Raw genomic sequence first — 16,842 nt, 5'->3', positions numbered from 1 at the left:
TTTAAGCGAAAGTTTTGATATAAATCTAATGATATAATTTATTCAATTCAATTTACTCGGTAACATCCTCCGGCCCGGAAGAAAATGTTGGGAGGATTGATACAAGCTTAACGAGTGGGCGGACGAGCCATCCGGATGACGTGCGTAAGACGGCGGAGCTGGCGACGCTGTCGGAGCCGTACCGAAGTTCTTCAATCCGAGCAGTTGGATAGTAACTCCTAGGGTTGCTTTCTTCAACGATCCAAACTAAATCACCGACCTTGAGGTGCTGCTCGGCAGGCGTCTGCCACTTAGATATACGGTTCAGCGCAGGTATATACTCCTTGAGCCAACGTGCCCAAATTGCATTGGCGTATGACTGTGCACGGGCGTATCGCTTACGATGATCGAACTCGTCGACGCCAACAATAGTCAGAATTCTGGTTGCTTGGTTACCGAGTACAAAATGGTTAGGTGTTATTGCGCCTAGGTCGGAAGGGTCGGCGCTTACGGGCGTTAAGGGACGTGAGTTTAGTGCGTATTCGACCAGACAAAAAGTAGTGTTCAAAACCTCATCTGTGAGGCGACGCGTACCGAGGATAGTGTACAGTACTCTTTTAAAACTACGAACTAACCTCTCCCAGATGCCACCTTGGTGTGGCGCACTGGGTGGATTGAACCTCCACTTAATGCCCTTATTGGCAAGTTCGGCAGCGATGTTAAGCGTATTCCATTTTTCCACACATTCACGGAGCTCTTTCTCCGCTCCAATGAAGTTCGTACCATTATCCGACCAAATCATAGCAGGAGTACCTCGACGGGAGACGAACCGCTCCACTCCCATTACACAGGAACTAGTGTCCATGGACGGGACAACTTCAACATGGACAGCACGAGTAGTGAGACAAGTGAAAAGAAATCCCCACCTCTTCTCGGTAGTCCGACGAACTGTGACGTAGAATGGGCCGAAGTAATCAACCCCGGTGTTGGTAAAGGGAGGAGACTGGTATGCGAGTCTCTCCTTTGGGAGGTCTGCCATGATAGGTTGAATGGTTGCTGCACGGAACTTTCTACACAAGACGCAGTTTGATTTGATGGAACGCAGTGTGGAACGTACTTTTAGGATGGCATAACGTTCTTGTACCTTTGACCTTAAGTAATCGATGCCCTGATGATGGTTCTTCAAATGAGTATGCCGCAGAAACAATTTAACAAAAGTATGACGCGCATCCAGCACGATAGGATGCTTAGTGTCAAAGTCAATTTCCACTAGCCGTCGGAGTCGACCAGAGGAACGGATGAGACCATGAGGTCCAATAAACGGAGTAAACTGAGCAATGCGGCTGCTCTTCTTAACGGATTTGTTGTCAAGAAGATCCTTTCTTTCAGTATTAAAGGACTCTCCTTGAACCAAGTACTGGAGATGACGCTCGGCTTCGTCAAGCTCAACAGGGTCGGCTATGCTGCCGTCCACGGTACGGTAACTTTCATGAGATGGTAAAAGACGGAGCACATATGCGGTGACGCGAAGTAATTTTTGATAAGAACTGAACTTATCAAACGGGATCAGATTAATGCTTTGTTCCTTTGGGGAATTGGTTAAAGATGCGGCTAAAGATGAGATGGAGTCATCATCTTGTTCCTTGGTTACAACGCCGAGCTTGATGTTATCAACGACGTCAGTATTTGGTACAAAAGGGAATTGCTTAGTTCTCAAGGAGTCAGGACCCCTCACCCAGCTACTTGATTGCAAAACTTCAGCGGACATACCACGCGTGCCAGCATCTGCCGGATTATCACAAGTAGCGACGTGGTTCCATTGGTCAACGCTGGTGCTCTCCAGGATTTCACTAACCCGATTTGCAATGAAGATGGGGTGTTTGTTTGTTGAGTTTATCCACTGCAAGACGATTGTACTATCTGTCCACATAAAGACTTTGTCCACAGTAACCGTTAATGCTCGACAGATTTCCCTTTTTAAACGGGCAGCGAGGAGAGCGGCTTGTAATTCCAACTTAGGAACTGTCATTACCTTCATAGGTGCAACACGGGCCTTGCCCAGGAGAAACGCCAGCTCTGTTATAATCTCCCCGGAGGTGGAAGTTACTTGAGCCCTAAGGAATCCTACTGCACTGAATACGTCTTGCGAGCTATCACCAAACATGTGGAGTTCAAGATGTTGGAATGGTCCTGAAAAGTAACTTCTCGGTATAGTGATCTCAGCTAACCGCGGCAGTTCAACACACCAGGCAAGGAATCTGTCAACTGTGTCTTTAGGTAACTCGTCATCCCAACTTTGTCCATTGACACGCCAAATGTCTTTCAAGATTAACCGAGCACCAACAGTGAACGGTGCGACAAGACCAATTGGGTCGTAGACCTTTGACACAAGACTTAGGACCAAGCGCTGTGTTAAACATTTCGTGATGGTGCTGTTAGCACCCCTGCTTACAACCAGAGTATCGTTGTTGTGATCCCACTTAAGCCCAAGCACGTGCATTGATTCCTCCTTTGATGAAACGATGACCTTCGGTTCAGTGGATTGAGCAGACCCATCAATTCGGTCAGCCAGATCTGGTACATTGCTTACAAACTTAGCAAGCTTGAACCCACCTAGATGGAGAAGATGTACCAATTCCTTCGACCTAATGAGGGCCCTCTCGGGGGATTCTACAGAGTCCAAGTAATCGTCCATGTAGAAGTTCTCAAGGACGGCTTTCGCAGCTTCTGGGTACTCCTTAGCATTGTCGCGTGCCGTGCGCTGAAGTGCGTAGTTGGCGCAGGTGGGCGAATCTTTTGCCCCAAAGATGTGGCACGTATACTGGTGTACCACAACATTTGATGGGTCCTCCCGCCACAAAAAGCGCAATGATGGTTGATCACATGGCAATACTCCAAGGAAGAATAGAAACGGCATTAAAATAGAAATTGAACAAAAAAACTAACTAAAAAAAGAACTAGAAAAACTTTAATAGTTCTTTTTGTAATAGTACAAGGAAACATAAAGCCGCATAAAGTTCCTTTACAATAAGAGCAATGAAAAGATTGCAAAACAATGGGCAAGTCATAATAGGCTAAGACACTTTTCAAGATTTAAAAAAAAATTGCAAAAAAAATTACAAAAATGGTTTAAAATTTCTCAATTTGTCTGCATTTTTCCGGAGAAAAATTGTTGTTGTTTTATACCAACAAAACTTTAATCAATTGGTATCTGAAAATTCCTTAAGTAACAAGCTTTTATTCACATCCCACTTAAAGCAGTAAAACAAAAACAGGCAAAAAAATTAAATTTCGTCTAAAAATCAGCAAAACCGGTCAAAAACCTCCAAATTAGCATTAAACTCAAATTAATTACTCGAAACCTACAAATCCTATCAAAACAAGCCTAAAACTAATACAATATCATAATCAAACCTCATAACAATCAAAAGTTGCAAAAAACTGCTTTTAAAAGCCGCATGTTAACAAAAAAAATTTGCTCGCTTAGAAAATTTTTTCACACATCAATTTCGCGCTCTCTCAAAAACAGCGTTATGAACAAAAACCACTCTCTCTTCGCTCCACTCTTCACTTTTGTTCAGCACCAAAAACACTCCAAAATTTTTCACGCGTTTCATTTCCCGCTTCAAAAATCACTCCAATAAAATTGATTTTAAAGAAGGACTGCTCCAATACTCCTCTTCGAGTCGAAAAAAAATTAGGAGCGCTATAATAGCCGTCTGGAATTGCTGACGCGGCCATTAAACAGCGATATGAACAAAAACCAGCTCGTTTATCTCAACTCTCCAGTTTTTGTTCATTCAAATAACTAAATCAAAATTGATTTAATATAGCCGACAGATTGTCTGAATAGCTGCGGAACATTAGACTTGGGTGTCGGAAAATAGAGGTAGCAACAGATAGAAATAAGTTGAAAAATTTATCGACGCCGCTCAAAAAGGTATGTAAAAACATTCAGCGACAAACTGATAAAGCTTGCTAAAATCGTTTCGCAGAAGCCTTTCTATTAGGGACCTTTATTACACATATGAGTTCCTTTGACTTTAGACTAACTCAAATAATTCTTAAGTTTTAAAAAGCACAATTCATTTTATTGCGTGAGGCAAATCACGTATAATCAAAATCTTATCACGCTAATAGCAAAAAACGTTGGCGAGAGAAAGGAACAAAACTGATTATTTGCATTAAAGCTTTCTTAGAAACCAATTAATCCTGTCAATATTGAGATTTAGATATAAGATAACAAAGTTAACAAAAGTCGAGAAACTAAAAAAATTCTATAATATTTCCTGAAAACAATTAGTGTCCGAGTCGTAGAAAGCATCAGCTTTGATCGAAAACGATTAAATCAACTAAAAAACCCCCTAGTAGCAATCCATGAGGCCAGTCCTTGATGGGAATAAACCATAAGACAACAACAATTACGGAAGTAAAACAAACACTCAAAAATTAACTCAAAGTTTTTGGGAAAAAGTAGTGTCAATTTCAAGACAACTATTAAGCTGTTAACTCGAACCATTAATTAAGTTCGTTTGCGCCTTATTATCAATCAATTAGACCTGCCATATATGATACTAAGTGATAAGACAACACAAAAACTTTCGAGAATTGGGCAAAATCAAATACTCACTTAGATTTATGACAAAAAGTGTCAAAGTTATACAAGTTTTAACTAACCCTTAATGAATTCAAGCAAATGCAAACATGCACAATTACAAGACATATGCATCTTATTAAAAGCACAAATTAATACAGGTGAAACAAATTCCCACACAAAAACCGATAATTTGTACAAACCCCAATTTCTGACTCCACTTTAAAGGTAACGTGAAAAAAAAAATCACGCCTTAAACTTACTCTAATTTTTGCTCCCTTTACTACTTCAACTTCACTAAAATCACCACTGAAATTTGACTTCTCACTGGCGTGAAAAAGCCGAAACAAGCGTGAACAGATCTTCAAAAAAAGACAGCACACCAATACAATCCAAATACTTTGGATTGTAAAAAAAACAAAGAGCACCGCAATATAGCTCCTCTCAACTTACAGCTTCGCAGCTATAAAAAAACAAACCGACTAACGTCGAATAAATTGCTCTCGAAAGACAGACGGGATATATTAATTCAGGGGCTGTAGCCTAGATAACTTTGTGTTCGCGACAAGTGTGGGGTTTGAACCCGCGCCCTCCAGTGTGATAGACTGAAGAAATAACCACTCGGCCTTCAGGGCCTTTTACCATTCTTTCTTACAATCCGTTTATTTTAGCAACAGACTTAATTTCTGAATAAGAGGCTTTTTAGATCACCCAAAATTCAAAAAGTCAAGCGTTAAAAAGTCACTCGAAAAGTAGAATGGAAAGAATGTTAAAGAACAAAGCACAAAAACTGCCACACAAAAAATTTTGCACAAAACACTACTAACGTGTTTATAATAATTGCTTCAAACTCTTTCGGTAGCAATTAAAAAGACAACTCCAATACTCGTCTTCGAGTCGCAAAAAAGACAGCACCAATACAGTTCAAATCCTTAGGACGGTAAAGAGCGCCCTAATACAATCCAAATCATTTCAATCGGGAAAAAAAAACTACAATGAGAACAATAATAGCCTCGCTATCATTTTGCGGCTATTAAAAACGAAAGAATAGGAATGGTCCAAAAACCGAATCACCTTCTTGACAACACTCAGATCCTGAGGTGGCGACGGCAAGCTCTCCTTTGTCTTGAACATAACGTCCCTAGCTGCCGCTTCAGTAGTGCTGCCGTCCTTATACTGTACATAAACTGCCAGCTCATAAGTCGAGTAGGGTTCCAAGTTTGTCACGCGGAAATTCACAACTGACAGGTCGTCAATTTTGTCCCTCACCCACCTACCATGAACACTGGAGGATGCTTTGGTCCTGAAAAAATAAAGTCATTCAATCAAGATTGAGCGCATTTAGAGACACTAGATGTAAACATCTTAGTCAAACAAGCAACTACCATGCAAGCCAAAACATAATTTTAAAAATTTTGGTATCTTCGACGAATAATGAGGTATACCGATTTTTAGAAGACAGCAAGATAACTGCAAGGTTTGACTAGGATGCATTAATATGATTACAATTTTCTGGACACTTTCAATTAAGGTAGGAAATTGTATCTAGTTGAATGGACAAGAAACAGCAGTCCTTCATTCTGAAAGCAATGAACAACTTAGCAACAAAAATTTGAAACCAAGTAAGATAAGTATCTGATCAGAATGATACCGTTCAATCTAACACTTAATTGCCGATTCCTTAAGTTCGAAGCCTGAAGAATAATGTAGTCAGGCAAAAAGGGCAGATAGGAAATGGTTTGCAACAGAACACAGATTTTCCAGTTATGAAAATAACTTATCAAAGAGGGAGAAGTTAACGGTGTCAGGACAAAATACCCAATGCCAATATACCCGATGTGACAAAATACCCAAAATTCATCCAATATTTTATCAAGTTGTTGAAACTACCAGAGCAATAATTTAGCATAATATCTAGCTACTACAATTGGACATGCCTAGCGGGCCATGGCAATGCCTCGGCGGCCCGTGGGACTTACTATGAAACTATCACCACCGATCATTGTATTAAATTATCAGCTTAAGTGTGAGCAAGCATGCTTGAAAATTCGAGTACTACTTTTTAAATGGATTATTCAAGAAAAGATCAAAGGGAATAAATTGGGTACAATGACATTTGGTATAATGGCACTGAGTACTTTGGCATTGGGTATACTGCCATGTAACCGAAATTAACTTATTAGAAACATTACTTACTAAAAGGCTTTTTATGGCAAGTACACATTATACGCGCACTTGTCACTGTTTTGACAAACATAATTGGCAACTAAATGCTAAGTGTCACCCAAATTGCGGTTACAAAAAATAAAAACTGATTATCACGCACTAACATCTGACATCTTAAAGATAATCAAAAAGTGTTTAGTAACGAATTTCGCACAAGCAATTTTTAGGCCCAATGAACCTGTTCATGCCGAAAACAGTGACAAAATATTTTTAATCTAAATTTAAGAGCTATTTAGTAAGTAATGAAAAAACGACAGAAAAACAAAATGAATTTGCAGAGATTTGGTACAGCTGCTCAATTCACATGGGTAAGTCAATCATTAAACACTTGATCGTGTTTCGAGTGAAGACAGTTAAACATGACTAACGTCACCAGCAAAGATGTTCTGAATCTAAAACATAGCGGGATACAAATAAGGCTAGATCCCGTGGTTGAAATTAAAACACGCACGTGCAAGTTTTAAAATTCCCAAAAGTCTGCAGCGCCAGAAGTTAAAAACCAGAGCCCATTCGTCTGTATATATATATTTTTTTAAAATTTCGGTGCTGCTTCCTTTTCGTTTTTAAGAAATTTTAAGAAATATTATTTAAAAAATAACACATAAACAGACTAACGTCGGATGAATTATTCTCGAACAACAGGCGGGGCAATTTAATTTAGAGCGTTCGTAGCTAAGAAAAGTTTTATGCTTAAAAATATCAACTTGCTCAAATTTTTATCACATCGCTATTTCTAGCTCTCTCGAAAACAGCGGTATAAACAAAAAAACTTTCCGCTCCAGTCTTTAATTTTGTTCAGCACTAAAACCAACCCAAAATTTTTGCGCGCGTACTTCAAAATTAACTAAAATTTGATTTAAAAAAGGGGGATGGGACACCAGGTGAAAACTCAATTAGGCCAGAGAAATTTTTGTCAACACTAGGCTAAAATTGTCAACTAAAATGTTGTGGAAAATAGGCCAACACCAATTAATGCACTTGAAGAAACACCGGAAAATCCACGTGACAATATAAAGTAGTCAAGGGTTGCTAACAGTTGCTTTCACAAGATAAGTCAAAACTTTGGAGCATGTTCATCTATACAATTTAAATCAATTCGGCATTTTTAATTTCATTGCCCTGTAAGTGAACATAGCTGGCAGATTCCCGGAAAATAGCCACTATAGCTTGTAGAACTGCAGTCTCAAAAAGATAGCAAAAGGAACAGAACAAAAGTGAAATTTCTTTTTTATTAAATGCTGAGATGCCATATTCTGATTAGGAATCTGTTTAACTTATTGCTGCCTCTATTAGAAGCTTGCAAATCACATTCAATTTGAGTGACACACACTCCCTTGACAGTGAGGAGAGTAAGGTAAGTCACATGTTACCAAAAACATAACCACGATAATGAACACGCTCCAATAAGAGCGAAAAATGACGTCATGCACGGAAATCAGGTGAAATTGCATGAACGAATTAACAAAAAAAACAGATTTGAAATGGTTATGACGTCATATGGTCGTAACAACAATCTTAACGAAAAAAGCATAGCAGGATCAGTCCTGACCTATGATTCAAAGAATTTTCATTGAATAAACAAAAAAACAAGACTCATAGTAGACTATGAATGGATTGTGAAAACTACTGCAAATAAAATCAGATAAAAAAATTTAAAAACATCCCGAAAAATCAAAGTCAAAACGCATCACGTGAACAAAAAATCACTACCGCGAAAGCGAATTTTTGTCCAAACGTTTTTTCACTCTACTTCATTCACCTCCTATTTGATTATACAAATATTTTGAAAAATTAACAGGAAAATTTACTTGAGAAAACAAAATGACAAAACCAAAAATAATCTGAGAAAATTTACATCAAGTTGCGGCTCCAAAAGTACAGGTAAGACTTGGTAATGCAGAGAGACAGGTAGTTCACAAAAACTTAAAATCAATGGAAAGACTGAAGAGATAATAGGCTCATAGAAAAAAAACCAAGCAAAGGAAAAGCTGATGACAAAGAAAAACCTGGAATAACATTCTCTATAAAAATCGAACAAAATTTTCTTTAAAAAACACTAAAATGTAACCTCCCAAACAATATTCGGAGAGAACTTGAATAAATCTTCTGATATATTAAATTGATAGACAAACAAAAGTGATAGAACAACTAACGTTAACTACAAAGCTCCCCAAATACTGTCAAAATTGAAGAATGCAAAAATTGCTGAAACAGTCTAAAAGAATACAAAGGTGAAAATAGCTGAAAATGACACAAAAGCGTAAAATTCACTTCAGATGGTGAGAAAGTTGTTCAAACGCACTATTAAGTCATGATAATTGAGCGAAACAACTTTGACTAAAAACTTTGGAGTTATCACTTAAAAAATGCTTTCAGAAAAGGCCGCGTGTGGTTAAAAATTTCCGGTCACAGTGAAATTTTTTCACGCCCACTTCTCTCTCTCTCAAACAAGCGATACGAACAAATAACCACTCTCAGTCCTCTCAGCTCCACAGCAAATAGAAAAAATAGCTGGCAGATTGCCAGAAAATAGCCGCAATAGCTTCGTAGATCTACAGTCTTAAAAAACAGTAAAAAAGACGGACCAAAAAACTTTCTTTTCATTGAAGGCTGATATATTATATTTTGATTAAAAATCTGTATACGTTTTTGCTGCCTCTATTAGCTGCTCTCAAATAACCTTCATTTAGAGTGACACACACCCATTTGACCTTAGCTCTTTGAATTAAAGTAAATAAAAGTCCATTTCAAAGTGAGGAAGTCATTTTCGAGAATGAAGTAAGTCAAATGTGACAAAAAATTTAATCACGCGAATGAACAAAAAACTCGCTCCACTAAGAGCAAAAAATGACGTCACGCGAGCAATTCAGTTGAAATTGCATGAACGAATGAACAAAAAGCAGATTTGAAGTGGATGTGACGTCATATGGTCGTAACAAAAATCGCGACGAAATAAAAAACCAAGAGAAAGCCAATAATAGCCCAAGCTATCGCTAAGCGGCTATTAATAAAAGTCAATTTCAAAGTGAGGAAGTCATTCTTGAGAGTTAGGTAAGTCAAGTGTGACTAAAAATTTAATCAAGCAAATGAACAAAAAACTCGTTCCACTAAGAGCAAAAAATGACGTCACACACGCACTTCAGTTGAAATTGCATGAACGAATGACCAAAAAGATTTGAAGTGGCCGTGACGTCATATGGCCGTAACAAAAATCGCGACGATGAAATAAAAAAACATAGCAGGACAAGTACTGACGTACAAATCAAAGAATTTTCATTGACTAAACAAAAAAACATATCTAGAACGGACTATGAGTGAATTGGGAAAATCATTTCTTAAACAATCAGACCAAAAACAAAAAAAAACAGAAAATCGATGTCCAAATGCCACTGGCGAGAACAAAAAACCACTAGCGAGAAATGTAAATTTGATTCTAACAAAAAACTAGGCCCTAGGCCTTGAATGACCTATGAATGGATTGGGGAATACATTTAGAAAACAATCCAATCCAAAAAATTGAAAAAATTGAAACATAACCGACTAACGTTGGGCGAACTGCTCTCAAACGACCGGCGAGCTGTTAACTTCGTCAATAGCTAGCCAAGTTTTAGTGAGGCTAGCTTCAGCTTGATTCTACTCTGCAACTCTTAGTTTTCAAGCCGTGTTAGTAAAAAAATGAAATAAAAACCTGATATTTTAAAAACTTAAAATTAAAAGAAATAATTGCATATTTCGCAGTGAAAGTGTTAAAAACTTATTCGTCTCTGGAGTTATGTTAAGTAACCCATCTGCAAGACATTGAGAGCTTCGTTGGCCAGTAATGATCGTTAAACTCAGAAAAGGGCAAAAAAATAATAAAAAAATTTGAAAACAATAGCAAATTTTAACAAAGTCTTGCTAAAATTCAAGTTACTAAAATTTTCAAAACTATTTCATTATCTCAAGAGAATAAACAGTATACCTATTTCAAGCTTTAAATAGTTTCACTTGCTCATAAAGATCCCTAAACTTGGAACATAAGAATAAAATTCCGGAAATTTGAAAATAAATTTTAAAAAATTGCTAAAGCTGGAGTCATTAAAATATTGATGGTGCCGGAAAAATGAGAAAAAATTCAAAAAGATTAAAAACTTGATAATATTAAAAATATTTTTTAAAAATTGCTGATATTAAAATCTATGAAAACTCAACTATATCTAGAATCTATGCAGTAAGCCATAATCAAACCCTAGAGGACATTATGTGGCTTTTGAGGCTGGAAAAACCTAAAAAAGACAAAAAATTCAAAAAACTCTAAAACTTGCAAGTTGCAGAAAAAACTGCTAAAATTTGTGATACTAAAAGTTGAAAACTAATCCATGGCCAAAAAACATTTTCCAGTAACTTATTAAAAAACCCTAACTGAGATTTTTTGTATAGATTTTCTGAAAAACATGAATAATGAAAATAAATGTCAAAAAAAATTGAAAAAAATTGCAAGTTTTATAAAAAGAAATGCTAAAATTCCTGGTGTTGAAATCTCGAAAAACATTCCATTACATTTAGAAACTTTACAATCACCTTTTTTCAAACCCTAGAGGTTCCTCGGCTCTTGAGGCTGGAAAAACCTACAACCGACAAAAAAAATTTTAAAAATTGAAAATTTTATCGAAAAAATTGCTAAAACTTGTGATAAAAAGTTTAAAAAAATTCCACGGCCAATAAAAATTTTTCAGTGACTTATGATTAAACCCTTAAGTAGGTTTTCTGGCCCCTGGGTCTGTAAAAACTTCTATAAAGAAAACTAAATGTCAAAAAAATTGAAGAAATTTGCACGTTTTGTCAAAAAAATGCTAAAATTCGTGATTTTAAAATGTTCAAACCATTCCATTACCACTAGAAACTATGCAGTAACCTATAATAAAACCATAGAGGAGGTTCCCTGACAACTAGGGCTGAAAGAACTCAAAAGGGGGGTGGGGGCAATAGTGACGGGGGGCAATAGTGCGGGTGTCTTCAACTTCTCTCCCGCGCTTCACACCATAGGTATCAGTCTCCAAAACAGTTTGAGCTGAAACAGAGCTGAAAAGCTCAAAGAGCACTTAATGTCCACTGGGCGCTACCTGTTTATCCCGTTTTGAGGACGAAAAGTCAAAAGCGTCAGAGGAAAAATCGGTCAAGCAAAAATTCGCATAAAAAAGACAGACAGGAATAATAAAATTGCTGCAAACTTCGTCTGAGAGCAATTAGACAGAAAAACGATTAGCTGACCATTGACCATTTCAACGAATTTGAAAAATTATTCAGGCTTTAGTCTTCTCTCCTTATCGCTCTTTTCTGCTCCGGCGAGACTGATCCATGCTTAAATTAGACTCATTGACATCGAAAAGTCGAAACAAGTGTAACCAGACATTAACAAAGACAGCACCGCAATACACTTCTTCAATTTCAAGTGGCGATAAAAAACATGATTCGCCCGTCTTGCTTTTTTTTGGGAAAATGCATTTCTGAATTTATGCTTGCTAACAGAAAAATGTTTCCCTGTGCTCACATTCGGCCAATTGCTCTTGATTGATTGCCGGGTGTTCGATTCTATTGTACGCTACGTCAGTGGGGTGGGGTAGCGCTTAAGGATTTGAGAGCAATAAGCTAACTACAGGGCTTCAAAGAGCGTCAAGCTTCACTATTTTTATATAACTAACAAGATTTAAAAAAATGCCACACTGCCAAAAAAATCCCATCGACAGCTTTGAAGATCTGTATTCTCAAAATACCAGTGAATATAACCTGCAGATTGTCAGAAAATAGCAGCTATAGCTTCGAACAGATGCAGTTTCAAAGCAAATGAAAAAGGCCGAAGAAGCAAGGTATCTGTTTCTTTAATGAGAGTTTGTTAATTTGATTTAGAAAAACTGTATGTGTTGTTTCTATAGGCCAAAAGCGATCGCAGCTATTGAAACGAATGAGACCTAAAAATATAACACTCGGTTTTATATTAAACTCAATTGTCAAAGACATAGCGGTAAGATTGCGGGCAAATAGCGGCCGTTGACCTCACTGACTTACTTGGAAAGCTGACCGACAGCAAAAAGAGAACGAAAACTTGACGACAGACCATATTTATTCAAGAGTCCAAATTGTTCTAATTTGGTCTGCAGTTACTTAGATTTGATAAATATGGTGAAGTCATCTCTCAATTAGAGGACAATAAGCTTAATATTAAAACCCGTCAGCAGTATACTCTCAGGAACTTCCATAACTGAAGGCGCTAAGTCTTTAAACACCAAGTGTTGAAGCTTTGTATCCTTTCCGTTTTTGCCCCACCCCCCAATTTATGCAACCCAAGATACAAGATACAGAAAACAAGACAATATTCGTGGTGTTGAAATCTTGAAGAATATTCCATTACATTCAGTAACTATACAATCACCTTTTTTAAATCCTAGAGGTTCCTCGGCTCTTGAGGCTGGAGAAACCTAAAACCGACAAAAATTTTCAAAATGGAAAATTTCATCGAAAAAATTCAGCAAACTTTACATTTTTGCCCCCCCACCCAATTTATGCAAACCAAGATACAAGATACAGAAAAAAAGACAATATTCGTGGTGTTGAAATCTTGAAGAATATTCCATTACATTCAGTAACTATACAATCACCTTTTTGAAATCCTAGAGGTTCCTCGGCTCTTGAGGCTGGAGAAACCTAAAACCGACAAAAATTTTCAAAATGGAAAATTTTATCGAAAAATTCAGCAAACTTTACATTTTTGCCCCCCCCCCCCCCACCCAATTTATGCAAACCAAGATACAAGATACAGAAAACAAGACGTTACATAGTAAATCATTGTGTAATAAAATCAATATGTAAGAAATGGCAGATTCCTCTAGGGGAGGAATAAGATTTCCGTCGTATTGGTGCATGCATCCCATTTCTTTTCAATTTGCTTTGCTTTTTGATCTTGGCCATGTTTGCATAAGTTTGATGAAAGAACACTTGAATTCCATTCAATTGAAACTGCGAGTGCGGCACGTCAGAAGACGTACCAGAAAATCATGACATACGAAAAACGTCAAAAATAACATTTAAATAAAAACTTTGTTAAAGAAACAAAATCTTTGCTGCTATCCAAATAATCAAGGGAGCAAGTATAGATTGATTGGTAACAGACCTCTTAATTGACAAGAACCGGAAAAGCAAAAATTGACAAAAAACAACAAAGAAATTTTGTACAATAATTTCAATAATAATTTGTTCAAGATCTTTAACACTCTTTCAAAACCACATGTTGCTAAGAGGACCTAGAAAACAACTAACCTGCAATGGAACCAAAAAGGCAGCAAATATAAAAGATGCAAAACAAAGATAGAAATATATTTAAAAACATGAGAGAATTAGCAACTTTTTTAATCAAGGTTGCTAAAACTCGTAGAACTACTTTAAGGTTTTCAAAATATTATGTTTCGCTGAAAACAATCCAGATACCCATCTACAAGCCGATTTTCATTGGCCAAAAAAATAGTAAAATGCCTAAAAATTTTGAAATTGGAAAATATTGGCAAGTTTTATTAAACAGTCACTAATATCCGTGGTGTACATCTCTTCAAAAACATTTCTGTCACAAACCTATCCAGTAACCCCACTTTAGGTTATAGTTTCAAGTTGTTAGTTTAAGTTTTAATGTTATAAGTTTGTTGACCCCTAGAACCCTAGAACTTGTTGACCCCTAGACCCCTAAAATAGAAAAAATGAACTTTCCAAGAATCTTAGAAAAATTCATTAAAACTTCGCAAGTTAAAATCCCTAAAATCAATTCTCTCTTGCTTTATTCAATTCACTAAACCATCTTTGAAACCTTTGCAAACTTCATTAGCCCTTTATGTAAAAAATCGAAAAAAATCTACATTTTAAAAAATCTGAAAAAATTAGCGAAAATCACTTCAAATTTGGCTTAAAGTCGGCATATGAATAACATAGCCGGCAGATTGCCGGAATAGCTGCGAAAGAATAGACTTGCGTGCCGTATAATGGAGGTAAAAACAGATACAGATCTAAATCAAAAAAATCGCCGCCGCTCAAAAAGCTAGGTAAAAAGCTTCCAGTGATAAATTAATAAACATTAATAACATTCATTCCGCAGAATCGTTTTATTAGGGACTTACTTCAGATATAAGTTCATTTGACCTTGAACTAATTCAAATTAAACCTAAGTTAGTGCAGAAGTCATTTTATTGAATGAGGTAAATCACGTATGATCAAAATCTAGTCACGCAAATGATCTTAAAACCTTTGCTAGAGAGAGAATGAGCAATGACGTCACGCGCGCAAACGCCGTTAGTGAGAGGAAGAAGTAAATCAGAAAATTTGACCTGTTTTCAGCTTTGCTGTGTGAACAAATGTAAGACGAAAAAAGAGCGTCAGGTACTTTCGTGCCCTATAATAGATAGCCAGACATTTTGAAACATATTGAAAAAGTTATCGGCGTCTCAAAAGATCAAAATTCGCCACTGTTAGACACAAAGTTCTGATACATAAAGTTCTTGGGAGATTACTAAAGCAAAACACAACTAATTGACTTTGATTCAACTCAATGACCCCTGGGGTTTACCTGGTTTTATCACGTTCTTTAGGCTCAAAGTCATTTAAAAATGGGTGAACGCATCATACAAAAAACAAAGCACCAATACAATCAAATTCTTGGATTTTAAAAAGGAGAGCGCCTAAATAATCTCCTTTGAGACGATGATGGCTATTATTATTTAAAGTATGCGAAAGTCCATTTGAGAGAGAGGGAGATACGAGAGAGAACTTGAGTACACAAAGTTCTTGGAAGATTACTAAAGACCACTCACGGACTTTGATTCAACTCAATGACCCCTGGGCTTTACCTGGTTTTATCCCGTTCTCAATGCTCAAAACCATTGAAAAATGTGTGAACACATACAAACATAGCCGGCAGATTGCCAGAATAGCTGCGAAAGAATAGACCTGCGTGCCATATATAGATATAGAAACAGTTACAGATCTAAATTGAAAAAAAATCGACGCCGCTCAAAAAACTAGGCTAAAAAACATTCAGCGATAAATTAGTAAAGCTTGTTAAAATTCATTCCACAGAAGCCTCTTATTAGGGACCTTTACTGCACATAGGAGTTCCTTTGACCTTAAACAAATTCAAAGTAAACTTAAGTTTTAAAGTGCAGAAGTCATTTTATTGAGTGAGTGAGGTAAGTCACGAATGATCAAAATCTAATCACGCAAATACCCTAAAAACTTTCGCTCAAGCGAGTGAGAAATGACGTCACGCGCGCAAATGCCATTGAAGTTCAACTAAAATTGCCGCATGTGAACAAAAAACCACTAGCGAGATAGCGAATTTTTGTTCAGACACCGTTTTCTCACTCTACTTTAATTTTAGAGCGAAAAAATTTCACGACGCAAAACCACTCGCTTTTTCGCTCCACTTCCTGTTTCGGCGTGACCAAAATCACTACTCCAATTTGACTTCAAAAATCATGAAAATGTGTGAACAGATCTTAAAAAAAGAACGGCGCCCCAATACAATTCAAATTCTTTGAATTGTAAAAAACGAAGAGAAGGCCAATAATAGCCCCAGCTATCGTTGTGCGGCTATTAAAAAACACTTTCAAAACTTGTTTTCACGCATTTCATTTCCTGATTCAAATACACTCCAACAAAATTACCGCTCAAAAAAGACGCTCCACCAATACTCCTGTTCGAGTCGTAAAAAGACAGCGCCCCAAAACAATTTGAATTGTAAAAAAAAACCAAGAGCAGGCTAATAATAGCCTCACCCATCGCTTTGCGGCTTGTAAAAAACTTTGATTATGGCAAAAAAATGTGTTATTTTACACTTATTCTATCATCAACGTGCTTCTTCATTTATTTTGCCTCAATTATCCATTTATTGTGCTTCACTAACTTTGAGACAAGGGGCCATCAAGAGGGAGAAACAGTAGAGGGTGAAATGACGCTGACGCGTCATTTGATTTTTGAAAATCAGTGAACTTTACAAGTAAGTTTTTGACTCATTTCTGACTCGTTAC

At 36.9% G+C, this 16,842-nt stretch overlaps 1 protein-coding gene across 5 annotated transcripts in view; it reads right to left on the bottom strand.

Annotated features, from left to right (window-relative positions):
• The window catches only part of LOC142337650 (uncharacterized), a 224,756-nt gene that overhangs the window by 49,456 nt on the left and 158,458 nt on the right, over positions 1 to 16,842 (bottom strand). For 4 of the 5 annotated variants that reach the window (XM_075387045.1, XM_075387041.1, XM_075387042.1 and 1 more), the window contains 2 exons: positions 7,168 to 7,191; positions 5,648 to 5,876 (listed from right to left, as the gene is read on the bottom strand). In XM_075387045.1, coding sequence (XP_075243160.1) covers positions 5,648 to 5,876; positions 7,168 to 7,191 — 253 coding nt within the window. The remainder of the gene's footprint in view (positions 1 to 5,647; positions 5,877 to 7,167; positions 7,192 to 16,842) is intronic. The other variant, XM_075387044.1, reaches the window with a different exon arrangement.

The sequence above is a fragment of the Convolutriloba macropyga genome, chromosome 4, assembly GCF_964194025.1.
Source record: "Convolutriloba macropyga chromosome 4, txConMacr16.3, whole genome shotgun sequence".
In the NCBI taxonomy this organism is placed as follows: Eukaryota; Metazoa; Xenacoelomorpha; order Acoela; family Convolutidae; genus Convolutriloba; species Convolutriloba macropyga.
The sequence above is the reverse complement of the archived record's forward strand: the minus strand, read 5'-3'. Positions and strand labels throughout refer to the sequence as shown.